Genomic DNA, 20,039 nt, shown 5'->3' with positions numbered 1-20,039 from the left:
CCTGAGCTGAAGGCAGATGCTTTACTGACTAAGCCACCCAGACACCCCACTTCATCCCTTTTTTAAAGGCTGCATAATATTTCCTCAGATAGACCACAACGTGCTTATCCATTTATCAGTTCATAGACATTCAGGTTGTTTCCACCTTTTGGCTGTTGTGAGTAGTGCTGCTGTGAACATTTGTGTACATGTTTTTGTTCAAACACTTGTTTTAAGTGTTTTGGGGTCTGTACCTAAAAGTGGAATTCCTGAGTAATATGGTAATACTGTGTGTAACCTATCAAGGAATCACCAGACCTTTTTCCCCAGCAGCTGCACCATTTTACATTCTCACCGGCAAGGTATGAGGATTCCAGTTTCTCCACATCCTGCCGACACTTGTTATTGTCTGTGTGTGCGTGTTTCAATTGCCATCCTTGTGGGCATGAAGTGGTATCTCACTGTGGTGTTGATTTGTGTTCCCCTAGTGACTAATAGTGTTGAACATCTTTTCATGTGCTTGTTAGCCACATAGAGGTCTTCTTTGGAGAAATATCGATTCAAGGACTTGATTCTCTCTCTCTCTCTCTCTTTTTTTTTTTTGTATTTTATTTATTTATTTGACAGAGAGAAAGACAGCCAGCAAGAGAGGGAACACAAGCAGGGGGCTGGGAGAGGGAGAAGCAGGCTTCCCACTGAGCAGGGAGCCCGATGTGAGGCTCTGTCCCAGGACCTTGGGATCATGACCTGAACCGAAGGCAGACGCTTAATGACTGAGCCACCCAGGCACCCCCTTGATTCTCTTTTGTATTTGCTTTTATATTGCCAAAATCTTGCATGTAAGTGTAGTTATTTTTACAGGGCTTGGTTTGTCTATTATGTTCTTTCTCAGACCTTCATTCTGTTGTTTTGGGGGTTTTCCCCCCTGCTTTCTTTTTTAGGCTTCTGCTGCTCCTCCTAGGAGACTAATTGTCTGACTAGTGCTTTGAAATATTTCATATTCTGCCTATTTTATTATTGTTCCAAAGGCCTGAGTCGTTCCTTCATTCATTCAGCGGTATTTGTAGGCTGACCACCGGCATTGTACTGTGCACTGAGCTAGTCACTGGGTGTACAAACATACCAGTCTGCATATGCTTCTCTTCTCTTTTTGATGTCTGCAGATACGTTTTATTTTATTTTATTTTTTATTAACAGATTAGTAGAGCCTGGCATAGGGAAAAAGAGCAGCACTCAACTGGAGGTGAGGAAGTCTGCCTTTCTGGTAGGGTTCACCACCTCACGTTTCTGGAACTTGGTTTTCTGGCCTATGAAATTTGGGGTAGGACTAAATGACTTCTCAGGCCCCTCAGACCTTGAAACTGATGATTGTAAGTTAAGGATTCACGACGGTTTTCTTTTGCACACCTAATTCTGTGAGGGTACTGAAAATAGCTCATGTTGCACAATTTACTTAAAGGAACTGTCTCGTGTGGGGAAAAAAACGATGCTTGTGCTCCTTTCCACTAGACGACACGGGTGAGTTTGGTCCATCGCTTCCTTCCAAAGTGGTGCACTTGGTATTTTTCTGTACAGATTCAGGGGGTTTGAAGAGCTTTAGTGAGGATTTAAGTTCCTACCTTGGTAGGCACTTCTGGGAATGTAGGCCTGGATAAGGGGTGGACCTTGCCTTTGAGAAATTCATGATGTAATAAAGGAGGTAGGATAAATGTCCACAGGAGTCGATAGCAGCGACCCTCTGCTCTCTTTTGGGAGCAGAGGACAGAGATATTCTTTCCTTCGGGGCATCAGAACATCTCTTGGAGAATGTGACATCGAAGCTGGGCCAACAAGGGGAGGATACTGGAAAATCCGAGCGGTAGAATTGTGGCTTTGATTATAATGCTGAGGAGGATAGCCTTGTATCTGGGGCGTTAATCATGGAAGACAGCAGGTCTTATCTTCCGGCTTCACTGAGGAGTAGACTTTGTACACCCAGGGAGTAAATTGACATTGAACGGGATATTCAGGGTTGAGAAAGGGAGGATAGAAATATGAGATAAGATGGTACAAACAAGGGGTTGGCACTGAAAATGTCAAATCTTGAATGGATGTTTTGGTGCAAGAAGAGTTTTAAAAAGCATTATTCCTGAATGGAGAACTAAGGATCTAGACTTGCCAAGTTGACTTAAGGGCTTTGGACCTCAGTTTCCTCATCTGTTAAATTGCCCTCCACACACACCAGATAACCAGTGATTCTGGTGACTGAGCTCCTGCTGAGGCAGGCAACTTCACTTTATGAATCAGATGTCTTTACAGTGTCTGCGAGGTGAATATGTTGTGTAGTAGACTTTTTTCCCCTGCAGACCCCTATTGTGATTTTATTTATTTATTTTTATTTTATTTTTTTCAGGGGTGGGGAGGGGCAGAGGGACACAGCGAATCTCAGGCAGACTCCACGCCCGATGCCGGGCTCAGTCTCACAGCCCTAAGATCATGACCTGACCTGAAATCAAGAGTTGGACGCTTAACACACTGAGCCACCCAGACGCCCCTCCTATTGTGATTTTAGAGGTGTCTTCTGAGGAAAAACATTTTTGTGTCAATATGTAGTAAATCATACTTAAAACCACAATTTCATTTTAAGGAATTTTTTTTTTGCCATCACTAGTTATTAACATTAGGTTAACCATATGCAATTACCAATATTCAGCTATTTTCAGCCTGTACCTATGGCACCTTCGTATGATTCAGTCTCATAATTGTGGGCCGGTTGTTAGACCCTTCCCTTTTCAACCATTGGAAGAATGCAATCAGTGAACTGGAAAATTCACAGAAAACATAGTGTATTTAAATATCGTGTTTCTTAGCTAATTCCCATTTTTTCAGGATGAAAGTTCTTACAGACGGTGTTCCCAGGAAGTGTCTAGGAAGAGTCTGGGGTGAGGAAGGGAGCCTCTGTATATATAACCACACCAGCAGGGCTAGCAAAGAAGTCTTGGAAGATGGGGTGAAAGTTCCAGTGTAGTGGGTTGACCCAGCGGGATGTCTTGTGTGAGCTTTGCTCCCCCTGGCTTGGATTTAAATCTGTTCAACTTGAGATAAGGTATGCCGGTCAGATCTGTACTTCCGATCTAACCAGGTGTTATAAATACCAATACTAGATGAATCTGCTCTACCTCGGCTTTATTTTTGTTGTGAGGATGAAAGAAACATTCAGCTAAGAATTTTGAGCTTCTCAGAAAGCAATAGTATTATACAATAATAAGGCATAATTATTACTTCTAAGTAAAAAGTACCACACTTAACCTCACCGTTGTAGCATGAAGTGGGTGCTCTAGTAATATTTGCTGAATAAGTTCAGAGAAAACACCCAAACTTGTTCAACAAAAGTTAAATGGGGATTTTCTTCTTTTTTAAAAAAAATTTCCTTAAGGGGCGCCTGGGTGGCTCAGGCGTTAAGCGTCTGCCTTTGGCTCAGGGCGTGATCCCAGCGTTCTGGGATCGAGCCCCACATCAGGCTCCTCCGCTATGAGCCTGCTTCTTCCTCTCCCACTCCCCCTGCTTGTGTTCCCTCTCTCTCTGGCTGTCTCTGTCAAATAAATAAATAAAATCTTTAAAAAAATTTTTTTTAATTTCCTTAAGAACCCAGAAATATGCAATAGGCGTATAGAATTTCAGTTTCTTTTTATGAGCTAAGAAATTCGAAGTGTCCATCTTCGTACACATTTGTATACACATGAAATTTGTATTTCATCAGGTAGAAGTAGATTTCGCTCTTGTCGATGTTTTTTTGTTTGCTTCTTCATGTTCTTCTTGTTACAAGGAACTCATCTGAAATCTAGTCAAGGTTGTTTTCAGATGAGGTTTCACTTTAGGAAAATCTGATTTCCACATCCTCTGTTCAGTGACAGGAAACAGATAACAGGAGGCTTCTTCCCTTAGGGCCTGTTAACCCAGCCTAGCTAGGTGAGGCCTCAACCCTGAACTTGTTTGCTTAAGGGTAGGCACCTCAGTTACTCTCAGGTGCTGAGAGGCCCTCCGTAAATTACCATCTCCAATAGCTGAAACTATTCACAGTTGAAACAGTCTGAAATGAATCTTGCTTTTCCACATCATTCAAAAAGAGCTTTTCAAAAGCAAAAAAAAGTCTAAATGAAAGCATGGTAATTGTTCTGGAGAAGTAAAATTACTAGGCTTTAAAATGTGTAATTGCCTTTAATACCCTTGAGCGCCAGTTAGAGTTTAAGGTCCTAAATTCTTACAGAAGACATTTCAGTAGTAAGGGAAAAAACCCAACTCAAAGAAAAAGCAAAAATCACATATAAGGGATGCTAAACCGTTGGCCGCATTAACATTTTAAAATTCCAGGGGCGCCTGGGTGGCTCAGCCAGTGAAGCGTCTGCCTTTGGCTCAAGTCATGATCCCAGGGTCCTGGGATCAAGTCCCTGCTTAGCAGCGAGCCTGCTTCTCCTTCTCCCTCTGCTCCTCCCCCTGCTCATGCTGTCTCTCTCTCTCTCTCTAAAATAAATAAATAAAATATTTTTTAAAAACATTTTAAAATTCCAGAACAAAACTAAATCTCTAACTCCTAGCACCAGTCAACTTCTAACTGAGGAGGACTTTCTTTTGATCTTCAGGGCTGGGGTCCAGTCATAGTTTGCCAGTTGGCTCAGTGAATATTTTTTGGAAGCTTTCTTGTCTTTCCAAGGTTTTTGTTTTCTTGACATTGAGAAATAGCCCACACTAAAGAATATTTACTACATAATCGATTTTACTTCCGCTGTTAGAGGCTTAATTTTTAAGTTAATCTTGGGTATGGCTTATACCTATAGTTGTACACATGTCTGCATTTAGACTGATATTTATTACATGTTAATATTGAGAAGCATCACCGGTTTGGTGCGTCTGATGTATTTATTGGTGCTGACTTTTTAACAGATCATCATTCGTGAAGCTAAGTGAAGCGTCTCCTCTGTGGCTGTATTTCAGGTTACTTCCCCTGTGTTCCCCATTTGCCCTTGGTTGAAATAGGTTGAATGAGAGTAATTTCTTCTAAATTTCACTGCTTTGGTCTATCTGTATGACGGAGGGATAAAGGATGGTCACCTCAGTGAAGTTACCACGTCTGAAAGAACTCCTAAGTGTTGAAGCCTTTCTTTTAGATCAAAGGTCTGTTTTAAGGATACTCTAATTTAAAAAAGAATAAGATGGTTTTAAAATATGAATGTTGTGAAGTACTGAAGAGTAAGTCTCTATTTTGGGACACATGTTCTCCAAAGTCCTGTGACCATATTGGAAAAAGAAGAGAGCTCTTTGCCCACAAGGAGCTTGCAGTCTAATTGGAGAAAAAAGGATTCTGTGCGGTGAAACCTGAAGTGATCGCTTGTATCGGAATGACGAAGATGATGTGATGTCATCAACAAGCGGTGACATAGACACAGTAGGTAGGGACGGAGCCAGGGGAGAGGTCCGCAATGAGCACATCAGGAAGCAAGATCTGAGGAGGTTTGGTTGAGTTTCTGAGCGAGGCTTTGGAGGCGAGCAGCAGAGGAAACAGTCAAAACCTGGCTCACGATGGATCAGAACATTAAGCAGACAAGGCTAGATAAGAGGGTTTCTATTGTGGGAAACAGGGTGGAAGAGATAGGGTTAGGCGGGGTTCTAGAGACACCATAATGCTCTGGGTCCTTACAGATAGGACCTTGGCAGGACAGACTGGGGAAACCAGAACTGTGCCTGCACTGCCAGGCCTGTGGTAGCAGAAGTCATCCAGGATTTTAGAAAGGTTCCCTCTGTCCTTGGAATTCACTGGCGAATGTTGTGCTGAGCACTGGTTTTATTTTTAACAAGGTTTTTGAGAGCAGAAAACTCGGAAGACAGCGTGCAGGACCAACAGCTCTCCCAGGTCCGTGGCGTGCGTGGCGTTGCTGCGTGTGTCCGTGTGTGAAGTGGAAGCAGGAACGCGGAGCTGTTCTCGCAACTATCACAAGTGCTAGGACACCTGCAGTGAAATCATTTTTCTATGGACTTAAGTTTGGTAAATTATTGTTAGGGGAGGAATGAAGTGGTGCATTTAGTCTAAGAGTTTTGTTAAAGCGCTAATTAAGTTGAATAATAGAAAAGAGTATATCGGCATTCTGTCTCCTTCTCATGTATGGATTGGGTTAATAAGACAATAGAAGGGGCCCCCGGCTGGCTCAGTCGGTGCAACGTGCGACTCTTGATCTTGGGGTTGTGAGTTTGAGCCCCACGTCAGGGGTGGAGGTGACTTGGAAATAAAATCTTAAAAAAGAAAAGAGTAGATATCATTCATAGCTCCATCTTCTAGTTAATTTCTTGTTATAGATAGCTCATTTTTAACACCCGCTCTTTACATAAAAATAGGAATTAAGACAGAACCAGACAGAAATGATAAAAGTAGGGCTCCTGCCTTTTGGGTTCCAGTAAATCAGAGGACAGCGCCTATCACACTCGTTGGTGTTCACATGAACGAATGTTGTCAGGAGCTGCTAGCATGAAGGCCGACAATGGCTATTTTGTGTTTACTGCTTATTTCATCTAGGAGTGTATACATTCCAGTAAAAACGGCTGTTCTCTCTATTTTCACCCACTGCTTAACCATATGAAAAAGCCCATTCATGATAATGTGCTGTGGTGACTCAGAAACCATTGCCACTGATCATTTTTAATGTTCATGAAGGTCAAACAAAAAACAAAAAGACCCACAAAAAACCAACAACCCATACTTTTGAAAGCGGCTCGGTTGTTAAATCATCATATTGGGATTTCTCAGGCTATAGCTTTAAAGATCATTCCTTTCCTAGGATTGATTGTCTACGTTTTAGAACAAGTCTTCACAGAATTCCTGTGCGTGGAAGCAGGAGAGACCGAGCTGATGAAACAGGAGGGCTCAGGTAGGGAGGGATCCTGCCCCAGTTACTCATAGGTGCACACACGGACCTTCCTGCACAGCCTGATGTGGGAAAGGGACTGTTTATCTAGCATCTAGACAAAGTGTGAGGGTCTGTAAACCACAGGTCCAGGTGTTCACAAGCCTAGGACCCAACCTGGATCTTTTCTTTCATGAAGAGTTTACCTTGGCAAGGAGCTGGGGCAGTTCTCTTTTTAAAGTGTCCTATAGGCACGCTAAGCAAAATTAGTTCCACATCACTCGGTTAAGGTGGATAATTTTTCCATTCATGTTCAGCACGAACAAAGGCAGTAATCACCCTTGTGATTTTGTTTAGCTTGTCTGGAGGGCATCAAAGCAGTGTTAAGTTATGATTCCCTTCCCCCCACCTAGTAGGTACAAAGCCGAATAGTTGAACGTGAAGGAACTTAATATATTTGTTCTAGCTTACATTCTTCAGCAAACTGGGTCAGATCAACCTTTCCCTGGTTAATTCCAGGCTATACCGCGATCCAAGAAAAGTTTATCTTTGTGGTTTCTCCTTCCTTTGAAAGCGCTTCCATCCTGCATTGCCCTGAGGTTTCTAGATTACATATGTCTTCTCCTCTTCCCTCATTAAGTCCAAACTCATCTGTCCTGCACATCTCCTTCAAGGCTGGGCCTTGCAGACTTTTCCCAGGTGATAAAATGATCTGATAAATCGTTACTCTTCAAACGTCCAGGTCATCTTTCTTTTCTGTTTCTCTGGCAGTAGGAGTAGGTACATGAAAGAAACTGAAGGTATCGCCTGTCACCCAGCAGATGGGGCCATCTTGTACCTGCCCATCCCTGCCACTGGCTTGTGTTCTGGGTATGGATATAAAACACACTGTTGTGTGTGTGTTATATTTGTGTAAATGGAATTATGCTAACAATCTGACTGTATCTTTTCACTCAAAACATTTTAGGACCTAGGCATGCCATTGTCCAGTTGATTGCTTCTGACTGGGGCACGGTGTCCCATAGCAAAAGCGTTTACCAGGTTTTGACTTATTCTGGGAGTTCCTGGTGGGCGATGAATCTAGATTCCCACCACCTCTACTCCACTACAAGCAAAGTTCCCCTGTATTCCTGGAGAATTCCCACGGAACAGACTGAGCAGTGGGATTTTTGGATCACGGGGCATAGTTTCACTAATTAAGCACTGCCCCCTTGCTCCATGGAGAGGTCGTATGAATTTTAGACTCCCAACAGTGAGTGGTACATGAAGTTTCCCGTTTCCCCACATTCTTGCTGGTATTTGTTATTTTTCAGTTGTCTAATTTTTCCAATCCAGTCGGTATAAGCTAATGTCTTATGGTAGTTCTAGTCTTGTATTTATTTTGTTTGCCAGTAACATTGAACGTCTCTCAAATACCTCTTAGTCACTTGGGTTTCCTCTCTGTGAACTGCTTAATCATATTCCTTGTTTATGTTTTTTTTCTGATGAGTTTCCTGTCTTGTTCCTGTTGGTTTACAAGAATTTTTTGTATATTCTAGCGATGAGTTCCTTTTATGAGACCGTGAACATCTTCCGCTGGCCTACCTCTTTTCTATTAATGTGGCCTACAGTGCCTTCCATGTTTACGTAGATTCATTGCAATTTACACCATAGGATTTGTGGTTTTTTGAGTCCTAATGAACAGAAATATCAATGGAGCAGAATCGGAAATTCAGAAATAGAACCTATCATGTAAATAAAATAACATTTAGTACTTTAAGACAATGGAGCAGATGAGTTTTTCAATACTTGGCATTTGAGTAACTGCATGTCCCTTTTGGCTTGGGGGTGGGAAAATAGATCTCTCCTCCACACTTTGGATCAGATATTTATTTATTTATTTATTTAAAGATTTTATTTATTTGACAGAGAGAGAGCGGCACAAGCAGGCAGAGGTGCAGGCAGAGGGAGAAGCAGCCTCCCTGTTGCGCAGAGAGCCTGACGTGGGGCTTGATCCCAGGACCCTAGATCATGACCTGAGCTGAAGGCAGACACTTAACTGACTAAGCCACCCAGGCGCCCCAGGAAAGGCCTAAATTTGCAAAAGCCATAAGATATAAGCCAAAAGATTGATGAAGCCAACTATAGAAAAATAAAAAATTCTCCAAGTCAACATACAAATTAAGAAAGCATTTTTGCAATTTATATCAAACAATTTCTGGGCTTTCTAGTCTGTTCCATGGGTGTGTTTGCTGATCTACCTGTGTCTGAATTACTTTTACTTTATAATGACTCTGGAAGCTTGATGAGGCCAGTTCCTCCAGATTCTTTAGGAGTTTCCTGGTTGTTCTTAGCTCTTTGTTCTTCTCAGTATGTTTTTTTCTCCTTTTTTTAAGCCCCTAAGAAGTTTAAAAACCAGCCTACTGGATTTCTCCAAAAACAACCCTATTATGATTTTGATTACTCTATTGGCTGCATTGTCCAACAGAACTTTCTAGGATGATGGAAAATTCCCATTAATTAATGCTTAAAATGTGGCTAGTGCAGCTGAGGAACTAAATGTTTTAATTAAATTTTAATTAGTTTACATTTAAGTAACCACACATGGCTAGAGTTTATTGGACAACCCACATCTATAGCTTCAGAGCAATTCAGGTTTAGGAGACCAGCTTGTCTTAAGATACTGACTTTTCCAGTCCTGAATACGGTATCTCTTTATTGACTTTCAATAACATTTTATTGTTTTTTCCAAAAAAGTTTGCACGTTTTTTGTGCCAATCTCAGTAATATAATTTATATACATACATATATGCATATATATGTTATGCTATTTAAAATGTTGTTTTTAGTTATTGTTTGTGGCTAGCATATAGAAAATGATTTTTTTTGTATATTGATTAATATCCAGTGACTTTGTAAAAAACACTAGTTGATTCTAATAATTTATGAAATTCTTGGCGTTTTCTACAAAGACCATAATTATCTATAAATACTGACATTTTTGTTTCTTCCTTTTCAATCCTCACACATTTTTTTTCTAGTCTTATATGTGGGGTAGAACTTAAATACAATATAATATAGAGGACAGCAGTGGTGGTAATGGGAATGGTTTTAACGTTTTGTCAGTAAGTGCGATGTTTGCTGTAATTTTTTATGGATATCTTTTATTGGGTTAAAAGAAGTTCTCCCCTCATACTTCGTGAAGTTTATAAAAAAGTATGTCTAATATTAAGTTCATCCAGCGCTTCAGATATTAAATCTTCTGTTTACCCCATCCACTTGAGTTTTTAAATTGCTATTAACTTTTTTTTTTAAGTTCAATTTGGTTCTTTTTCAAATTACCCTGCTCATTTTTTATGATGAGACGTTTTCCTTCTGCGAGGGAGAGAGAGTTGTCAGAGGAATTTTTCATACAGCATTCAGCATCTGATGAAACAGTCTCAGTAGACCAGCCAGGCTGCCTCATCTACCAGACTCTGGAAAGGAGGGCTTCTCCATGGGGCTGTTACCTTCTCTTTTCCCCTGAGCTAATCAGTAGACTTCTCCTCTTAAAAACTAAACAAAATAGGTAAACAAAACCAGTGACGCAAAATGACCTTTCTCCAACCCAGTGTCCCCGTAGCTGCTGCCTTTTTTTCCTTGTCTTTCCCATCACATCTCAACTTTTTTAAGTTTTTATTTTATTTCTTCTTCTTTTTTTTTAAGTAGGCTCCATGCCCACGGTGGGGCCCAACACGGTGCTTGAACTCAAGACCCTGAGATCAAGACTTGAGCTGAGATCAAGAGTCAGCCACTTAACTAACGGAGCCACCCAGGGCCCCTTAAGTTTTCATTTTAATTCCAGGTAGTTAACGTACATTGTTGTATTAGTTTCAGGTGTACAAGTTAGTGATTCGGCTGTTCCGTACATCGTCTGGTGCTCATCACAACAAGTGTACGTCTTCATCCCCTCACCTATTTACCCATCCCCCCCTCTGGAGAGCACACCCCAGCGACTCGCTGCACACCCCACTCCTCCCGTCCATGCCTTGGCCCACTGTGGGGGGCTTTGGATCATCTCTCTACTGCTCGCTCTTTATAAGGCTCGTGAGTTCAGTGTGCGGTTTTTAGTCCTTACTCTGTTGCACCTTTTGGCAGCCAGGGTCCCCCTCTCTTTTGTTCTTGAAATACACCCCTGCCCTGCCTGTTCGTCATGAAAATGTCATAGTCCTTTCTCTCTTCGTCTCTCACATTTTTCTCTTGCAGCCTTACAGCCGCAGTAGTTTCCAAGTCTTTATCAGCTCCTGTGTGACCTGGTAAAATAACTTGATAACTGCTTTGATTGCCCCTGAAATAGATTACTTATTGGATGGTGAGTGTGTGCGGCATTCGAAAGACAGAAGAGAGCATTTGGCAAAAGCGTCGTCTCCACCCTCGCCTCCTGGTGACCCCTTTCTCCCTCCCCACAGACAGCCGCTCTGAGCATCTCTCTATCTGCTGCAGTACACTGACTTGGGGGGTTCACTTGCCTCAATGCCACAGCCCCCCAGCCCCACCAGGCCCCTCAGCCCAGATCCTGCTGTCCTTCCGACCTGCCATGCTTGGTAGATGGAGATTTACTAAGACTGAAGATCAGTGATGACCTTGTCCTCGTTCTCTCTGCTCAACTGATGAACTAGACCTTTCCAAACAAGGATGTTACGAGTAAATAATGAGAAATAAACACAGGAAGTAGAAGAAAATAAACAGAAAGGGAGCACAGTTTGGGGCACCTGGGTAGCTCAGTCACGTAAGCATCTGACTCTTGATCTCAGCTCAGATCACGATCTCAGGGTCCTAACACTGAGCCCCACGTTGGGTTCTGCACTGATCATGGAACCTGCTTGAGATTCTCTCTCCCTCTCTCTCCTTCTGCCCCTCCCTCTGCTCTCTCTCTCTCTCACAAATAAATTAATTAATTAAATAAAATTTTAAAAATAGAAAGTGAGCACAGTGGCTCAAATTTCTACTCCTGTGGTGTCAGACTTGCTGGGACTTCTCGTGGGCCTGGTTCTGCCCCTCTGCTAGAAGTCAGCTTCTTCACCTATGGGGCTCTCTCTTGGTATAAAGTAAACTGTAAACCCAAAGAGTGAACATGTGATTGGACAAGGAGACTAAATATTTTAGGGTGGTAATGACCATCCTGGACTCACAGGCTTGGGGGAGTCACTCCTGTCAAACCTGTCTGCCCTATTCCCTTCCCAGGGCAGACCAGAGAAGAAGGCTGCTTCCTTGCCCTTCCACTTCAGAAAACTTTGCTCTCTCCACCGCAGACCACCTTGGGATTCTGTATTTTTAGTTCCCAGGGAACTAGGACTCGGGAGCCCCTCGTTCTTGAGGCCTTAAGAGATCACAGGAGATTGGCACCTTGAGCCTGTGAAGGATGTGGGACCAAGGTTTCCACTTTCTCCCTGACAACCTCTGCCTTCTGGAGAATTCTGGTTAGCTTCCTCATATTCTTTCAAGACAGTAATTTGTAAACGTCTAAATGTTATAGTTTTACAGTGTCAGGATAGCTTTTAAAATTGTAGGAACACAAGAAAAAGGTGTGCTCTGGAATGATGTGGTCAGCTACCGCCCTCTGGCCATACTGCGGTGCCTCGCGGAGCTGCTCTTACGGCATAGACTTGTTGCAAAATTCCAGACCCTTTCCCACAGAAGAGGCACGTCTGCCAGGTTCCCTTCTCATGTGGGGCTGATGAGCATCTCACTTCCCTGTCTTTCACCTCCCTGTTGCGTCGGGGGAAGACTTACTGCCCCGCATCTCCCTCCTTTCCCTGGAGCAGTGACTCACTTAGTTCAGGAGTGAATGAGAGTCAGCGGGTCCTCTCTGCACCTCCTCCCACCTCACGCAGGCCCCAGCTACTCACCGTCCCAGGGATGTTGTGCTTTACCGGCTATGTAGATGGTTTAGATAGTCTGTGCATGGTTTAGGCTTGCGTACTATTAAACAAAATTTAAAACCTTTAACATTTTGGGGGGCGCTGGAGTGGCTCAGTCGGTTAAGCGTCTGACTCTTGATTTCGGCTCAGGACGTGATCCCAGGGTGCTGGGATCAAGGCCAAGTCAGGCTCCCCGCTTAGCGGGGAGTCTGCTTATCTCCCTCTCCCTCTGCCCCTCCCTCTGCTGCACTCTCAAGCTTGCTCTTTCTCTCAAATAAATAAATCTTGAAAAAAAAACTTTAACATTTTCTTAAGCCTTTTTTTGCCATTTAGAATAATGGCGACTTCCAGAAAGTACATATATGCTCAGAATCTTTTGTTCCCTAGATTTGGTCTTAAATTGCCAGTTAACTTGGGCTGATTCACCTGAAAAATAAAGAGAAACCTGGCAAGGAGTAGTTTCCTTTTTAAGCTGTTCTCACACCTTCAGGATTTCCCTAAGAAGATCTCACAGTAATTTTAGAAGTTTTAAATGACAAAGTCCGCCCAAGAGTATTGCATACTGATTGGACTTTCTCCATAGACGGTCGTGTTTCTATTAAAAATTAATACACACACGAGCGTGAGCATACACACACACACACACACACACACACACACACACACACAGAGTTGTGCCAATGGTTATCTGAGCTCACATGCCCCTCAGTATTCTTACAGGGGCTTGTAAGGCCACCTGGCAGTATTTTCAGTTTAGGAATGAATGACGTGGGCTTGTATCTCTCCACTGGCCCTAAGCCTCTACAAGAGGCTTATTCCCTTATTCCCTATTAATCTTGTTTGGTCTTCTAGAAGGTTTTGTTGAACTCCATTGTCCATTGTTCAGAGACTGAGCTGAATTTCCTGCTCTAAGAGTCAGAGTATGAAACTAAGGAGCTGGTAGGGGAAATTTCGTTGTCTTTGTTCCTGAAAGTAAAAAACATGAACTTCCTTGTAAAAACTTACGATACCTTAGTGTCTTATGTAGACATTGCAAGAGCATCTCGGCCTCCAGAGAGCCTAGAATTTCAGAGATGCCAACCAGACTTTCTTTCACAATTACTTCTCTCAACTCTGACCTGCAGTGAAGCTGGAAATGGAACCATGATTTTGTGGTGTCTGAGGTAGAAGAGACTGGAATCAATAAAGAGCACAGGGAAAGACTGAATCCACGTGAGAAAGAGCATGAGAGTACAGGTCCTCCGTGCAAAGGAAGGAGCTGGAACATTATCCTATCGGATTTTCAGCAACAAAGTAATTGTTAGTCCGTTCATCTTTTCCTTAAAAATGATTCACAACTTCATGATGGAAAGGGATATAAAGGAGAAATGGAAATGAGCAAACACATGGATTTAGGGGCTCTAAAGTCCCTTTGTCTCGATGGTCGAGGCTGCAAACCGAGATGACCCTGACCCACACCGAGCCTTTCATTTCGGCAGGTAAGGCATTCACTGTGTGGGCTCTCTAACCCTGTCCCCCTGTGCTTGGTTTCTACAGAGGCAGTTGCTACTTGAGAATGGGACCCTGACCCTTTCCCCACTTCCTGTGACCGGGCCAGTGGCCGAGGTGTCTGTGGGGATGCCTGTGAACCGCCAGCAGTCAGACTCTTCGGAGATGGACTCGGATGTGTCCCCCAGCTGCGGGCTCAGTGACCTGAGCAGAGGGGGCAGCTTGGACAGTCGAAGCAGCAGCTCCCGCTCCCGGAGTTTGACTTTGGTGAGTGACCGTTTTCTTTAACGCTCCGGCTGCCTGGTTTTGTGCAACCCCCTGCCCTTTGAGGAATATCTTACAATATCCTCTTGGGTTCACGAGCTCGACGTCTCAGCATACTTGCTTTGTGAAGTGGCATTTCATTTGTAATCATCTTAAGGTTTGCACAGATGCCGAGCGTTCCGCTCAGCAGCAAAGCAAATCTCACGCTGTGGCCGGGAACCCAGCTGCTGAGACCCCAAGAGGACCGTGCCCAAAGGCTGTAACCCACCTGGCAAGGGCCTGCTGCCTTTCAGCTCCCAGGGCTGAAAGGATGGCTCAGTCTGAGCATCGGACTCTTGATTTCGGCTCAGGTCATGATCTCAGGGTTGTGAGATTGAACCCCACTTCAGGCTCCAAGCTCAGCACAGAGTCTGCCCCAGATTCTCTCTCCCTCCGCCTCTCCCCCCCCCCCCGCTCATGCTCTCTCTCTCTCTCCCTAAATAAATAAAATCTTTTTTATAAAAGGGGTTGAGGGGCGCCAGGGTGGCTCAGTCAGTTAAGCATCTGCCTTCAGCTCAGGTCCTGATCCCAGGGTCCTGGGATTGAGCCCTCTGGTGGGCTCCCTGCTCAGCAGGGAGTCTGCTTCTCCCTCTTCTCCCCGCGCTTTCCTCTCTATCTCTGTCTCTGTCTCTCTCTCTCTTGCTATCTCTGTCACTATCTCTGTCTCTCAAATAAATAATTAAAAATCTTTTTTTAAAAAGGAGGGGGTTGAAAGGAGAGAACCACCTCACAGGACAAAAACAAATTCACTTTGAAAACAGATTTTTACATCCTTTGCAAATATAAGTGCTTTTGTACCCCTTTCTCTCAGGATCCAGGCCCTTCGACAGCGTCAGAAAGCTTTGGCAACATTTACAAAAAGAGTCTTTAGTTTTAAAGGTGGCCCTTCTGCACCCCTTGCCCCTCACGATATTCATCTTTCAGGAGAGAGACCTTTATATTCACAGAGGGAAGGACAGGAGGGAGTTAACGTTGGACCCACTGAGAATGGTCTCGGTTGTTCGTCTCAGTCCCTTGTAGTGGGGGCAGAATTTCCTTCAGATACACCGAGTCCTAAAATGAACCCCAATGTGCTGAATATAAGACGGGCATGAATGGCATAGAGGGCAGTGAATAGTAATGATAGAACTTTATAGACTTCTACTTGGATCTCTTCTTAAACCATCACGGTAAGATGAAATAAATACAATCAGATCTGATTCACCAAAAGAAACGTATGACAAATTACTCCCTGAATATCTTGGAATCTAGAAATCCTTAATAATGGGGAATTTGGGCCTGCTTTTTAAATTTAAGTATATACAAAGGACATATTAAAAGAATACATAGAAAAGACATATTAACGTGCCAGCAATTAGCGGAGTATGTGCTCTCAAGTATTAGTTAGGAAGCAGCCCACTCGATGTAGACAGTGTTTCTAAAAGTTGGGGTGGTGACTTAGGTCCTACAGTCGATGAGACCACCTGTGCCAGTGGTGATGGGATAGAGCCGAGGGTGTTCTCAGGCGCCCGTGCTATCTAAGGAAATGGGTGTAGCATGTTAGCAGTCAGGGTATTTGAATTATTTTCTTGTTGAACTGGAGGCAAGTCTCTTAGCCTGCTTCTCAGCATGGCCCCCTCTGATGGAGGATGAAAAAAATCCCTTCTCTCCTTCTGCTGGGAGAGACCACGATCCCAAACAGGCCAGATGCTTTGATTTTGGGGAAGGAAAGTTGCTGTTTTTGAATCTCCGCTCTAGTCGCATAGGGTCCGTTCTTCATTCTAACCAGTTAACGCCTACTTTCACCAAATCTTCAGTGTGGCTCAAACTCACATGCTCCAGAGACAAATAGGACTTGACGGATCTCTGTGAACTTGTCCAGTGAGGAGCAGCATTCACTGTCCTCCACCACCTTCTGTCTCTTTGGTATGTGTGATTTATACATTTGCTCAAATGCCTTGTTCTGGGAGTCAGGAGTACAGCAGTGGCCCTTACATTCTAGTGGCTGTGACCCAGTATGACACAAGGGGTTGTTGCCGATCTGCTTCCCCAGGAGGCAGATTCTGAGATGCAGGTTAGGAGGATGGAGTGCAAGGGGCTTTTTAGGGGTGCTCCTGGGATCAGCGCCTGGAAGGAAGAGGAAGCAGCAGCGGGCGGGGAGAAGCTCCTCCCCAGGAAGCTGGGACCTGGGATGGTCCTTCAGTGGTCCCACATCGGGTTAAGTGTGGAGCCTTTTTACCCACTTGGTGATCAGCCACTGGAGGCAAGACACCCCTGGAAGGACATGTGACCTCGACAGGAAGGTTTCCTTTAGCTTGAGACAGTCCCCAAAGAGGACTAGCAGCTGAGGCCCACTTTCCAGCAGCACTGCCACCAGATGGGGGAACAGGTCCTTCACCCAGCCGCTGGCCTGGGGGTGCATCATACTGACCATCATGAAGGTTTAAGGGGAAACTGAAAAGAGCCTCGTAGAGGGGATCACAGCCACCAGAATACCCACAGGCATCTTTACTGGAAGAAGTAGTCTGTAAAGTGAACTTGGGGAGTTTACAAGACACTGCCATAGAAAATACAGCTTGCCATAGAATGTATGTATAGGCAGGCGGGACATTCAGGTCTGTCATCCGGCAGATTTGGGGAATATGCATCATGTTAATGCTTTGTCAGGATGTCACACACAAGAATACATCTTCGGAGACAAAAGCTCTTGTTTGAAGGGAGGTCTATTAAATATCCAGTCCAGAGTCACAAAGAGAAGCGATTTATTTTAAAACTGGTAATCAAAGGGGCATCTGGGTGGCTCAGTCGGTTGGGCGTCTGCTTTTTGCTCGGGTCATGAGCTCAGGGTTCTGGAATCGAGCCCTGATTCGGGCTCTCTGCTCAGTGGAAAGTCTGCTTCTCCCTCTTCCTCCACTCATGCTCTCTCTCAAATAAATAAAATACTTTTTAAAAACCTTTTTATCATGGACATTTTTTAGAAATATATTAGAAATATTAAGTTCAAAGGTGGGAGAGACTACAGATCTCTTACATTCATAAATATCAGGAGGTCAAAGTGGGTAGAGTGAGACCAACATGAACTGCCTTTGGGGAAGGGTTTCTGAGCCATCAGTGTGGGTCTGCATAGGTTTTGCGGTGGGGTTGAATACGTATCAGCAGGACATTCCCCAATATACTTATAATTTCTCTCAAATCCAAAAAAACCCACCTGATGCATGTTTAAATTTGCTTTCTTTCTTCCTAACCAGTGTGTGTCCTAAAAATCAGCACAGAAGAGTAATAAACACAGGGTAGTAGTGACAGGCCCGAGTTCAAATTCAAATTCCTCTCCTTTGGAACCTGGGAAAGGTTAGTGAGTCACTGTGTTCCTGGGTTATTTTCTTCCTGAGTTAAAAACTGGGGTGGTGGGATAATAATTCTTCCCCCAGGGTGACTGTAAGGACGTGCTGGCCAGCACGCAGTCCGGGCTTCCTAACGGCAGCCTCTTTGGCCAGCGCCCTCTTAGCTCCAGGTTGCGAGTGATTCCGCTTCATCCCGCCCAGGCTTCTAGTTGGATCCGTGCTCTCTGTGTCGTGTCTCTGTGTCCTCAGTAGTCTCCTGAGATTTTCCTTCGGCCACGAACGATGAGACGGGAACGGGAGAGCATCTCTCCCCACCCGCCCAGCATCTCACACACTTCCTCATTCTAGCAATCTCGCTCTGGGGCATCACTTTGGAGTGACCGTCCGGAATGCCTATCCTCCACGGTTCTTTTCTCTCCGGTACCGTCCTGCAGCGGGACTGCCATGTGTCCAATCTTTGGTTCCCCGCAGCGCCCAGCATTGTACCCAGTGGAGCATAATTGTGGCAACGGCATTGCAGACTGTACTTTCAGGAAGCACATGATGAAATTACTTTCTGAGGATGCGTGTGTGCCTGGGTGTGATGGCATAATCCTGCCACGTACCCCACTTGGCTCCCTGCTCCTCTTGCTGTCTGTAGGAGGACACGTCCCAGTCCTGTTCCGGCACCTTCTTTGCAGACCTCTGCTTGTTTTCAAGCAGTTTCCTTTCTGGAAGATCTTTGAGCCAACTTGAGCTGTCACTTCTGTCATCTCACAGTTGTGCGTTGTCCTCAGAGAGGAGCGGCACCCTGAGAAAATTTGGCATTTTGACGAGGACTTGACTTTTATGAAGCAGTGTCTTGGCAGCCGGCCCCTTGCACCAGTGAACTAGCTACACCATTAAAAAAAAACTTGTGAACTTTTGGGGAGGCTAAATGTGGAGAGGAGCTCTATATGTTTTGATTCTAAGTCATCAGGTCTTTTTATGACTCGTCTTTTCGGAATGAGATTCAACCACAGTAGTTTCGGCACTTGCTGCCCTGTAATCCCCAACCTCACGAAAGACTGACTAGTCAGTGACCGTGCTTTCAGGCCTCTACATTGTACGGTGTTCGACGCGGCTCTTGGAAGGCTCTTTCAATACGAGATAACCTAGTTCAGAAGCAGTTCTTTTAAGCAAGTGTTATTTTTAAAAGAAGAGACAACATGAATGCCTGATGTTAAATGAGAGTATCCTAAAGTTTTCAAACACTGGTTGAAGGCTTGCCTGGGGTATAACAGATCTTTACACAATGGAAACTTTTCTCCTGAGCCAGTGCAAGCTTAAAATGAAAATAGCTGCTTCAATAGGCTTGTTCCGGCTGCCCGCGTGGCGCCCATGATGAGCGGGGCTGTTCCAAGAGGGCAGAGGATGCGGTCTTTAGCACCAAGAGGCTGGCTGTTTCTCTTGTAAGGAAGTCTTCCTCTGAACACTCTTTAATGAAAGGCAGAGCCAGAACGAGAACAGGTTGGCCAAATCTTGAAATCCTTAAGTGAGAGGATACCTTACAAATGTGTTTTTCCCCCTTTGGCACTTAAGAAGGACGGCTTCTGTGCAGCACAAGGCAACACGTCTTTGCAAGGTTGGGCGGGTGGTTCTAGAACTTACCGCCTCAGTCGATGATGTGGATTCAGGACGAAAGTTTCTAGAAGAATTTGGAGACATTCATAAATGATAGCTGTTTAAGGGAACGAAGGAAGCTTTGGGTGTAGACTTCCCAATATTCTTAATCCCTTCAGGCTGGGATTGGAGCACACATCTCACAAAACGCCCAAGGACAGACAGCTGCTTCCTGCCACTGTGCTTGGGTGCCGTTTCTGCGTGTAGCCCTGCAGCCTGCAGGCCTCCTGGGGCGTCCTCTAGAAGAGCAGGTGACCACCTGCTTGAAAAGTGTGGGAAACTCTTAATACCCACAGCTCTTAAGGGACTTGGTAACGCACATTCTTCTTTGAGGGCAGATTAGAAGCACCCCGAATCCTCAGACATACCTCCTGTTCATTTTTATCTCTAACTTGGGCGAAAACAATGATCCAGATTCATTGCTGAGTGTTTGGAGATTTACTGTTCAGTGAACTGTCCTGCAACCCTCCCTTCTCCCCGAGCTAACAAACATCATGGCCCTGCAGTCACATAATGAGCCTGTGGTCAGACAGCAGTTGTCAGCTCCTGATTACCCC

The 20,039-nt window shown here is 44.4% G+C and overlaps 1 protein-coding gene across 2 annotated transcripts in view; it reads left to right on the top strand.

Moving 5' to 3' along the window:
• The window catches only part of PROSER2 (proline and serine rich 2), a 42,139-nt gene that overhangs the window by 4,440 nt on the left and 17,660 nt on the right, over positions 1-20,039 (top strand). For both annotated transcript variants that reach the window (XM_026478635.4, XM_026478634.4), the window contains exon 2: positions 14,267-14,485. In XM_026478635.4, coding sequence (XP_026334420.2) covers positions 14,348-14,485 — 138 coding nt within the window. In that variant the 5' untranslated portion in view covers positions 14,267-14,347. The remainder of the gene's footprint in view (positions 1-14,266; positions 14,486-20,039) is intronic.

Source organism: Ursus arctos, unplaced genomic scaffold (assembly GCF_023065955.2).
Source record: "Ursus arctos isolate Adak ecotype North America unplaced genomic scaffold, UrsArc2.0 scaffold_30, whole genome shotgun sequence".
NCBI classification, from domain to species: domain Eukaryota; kingdom Metazoa; phylum Chordata; class Mammalia; order Carnivora; family Ursidae; genus Ursus; species Ursus arctos.
Note: the sequence above shows the minus strand (reverse complement) of the source record. Positions and strands in the feature narration are given on the sequence as shown.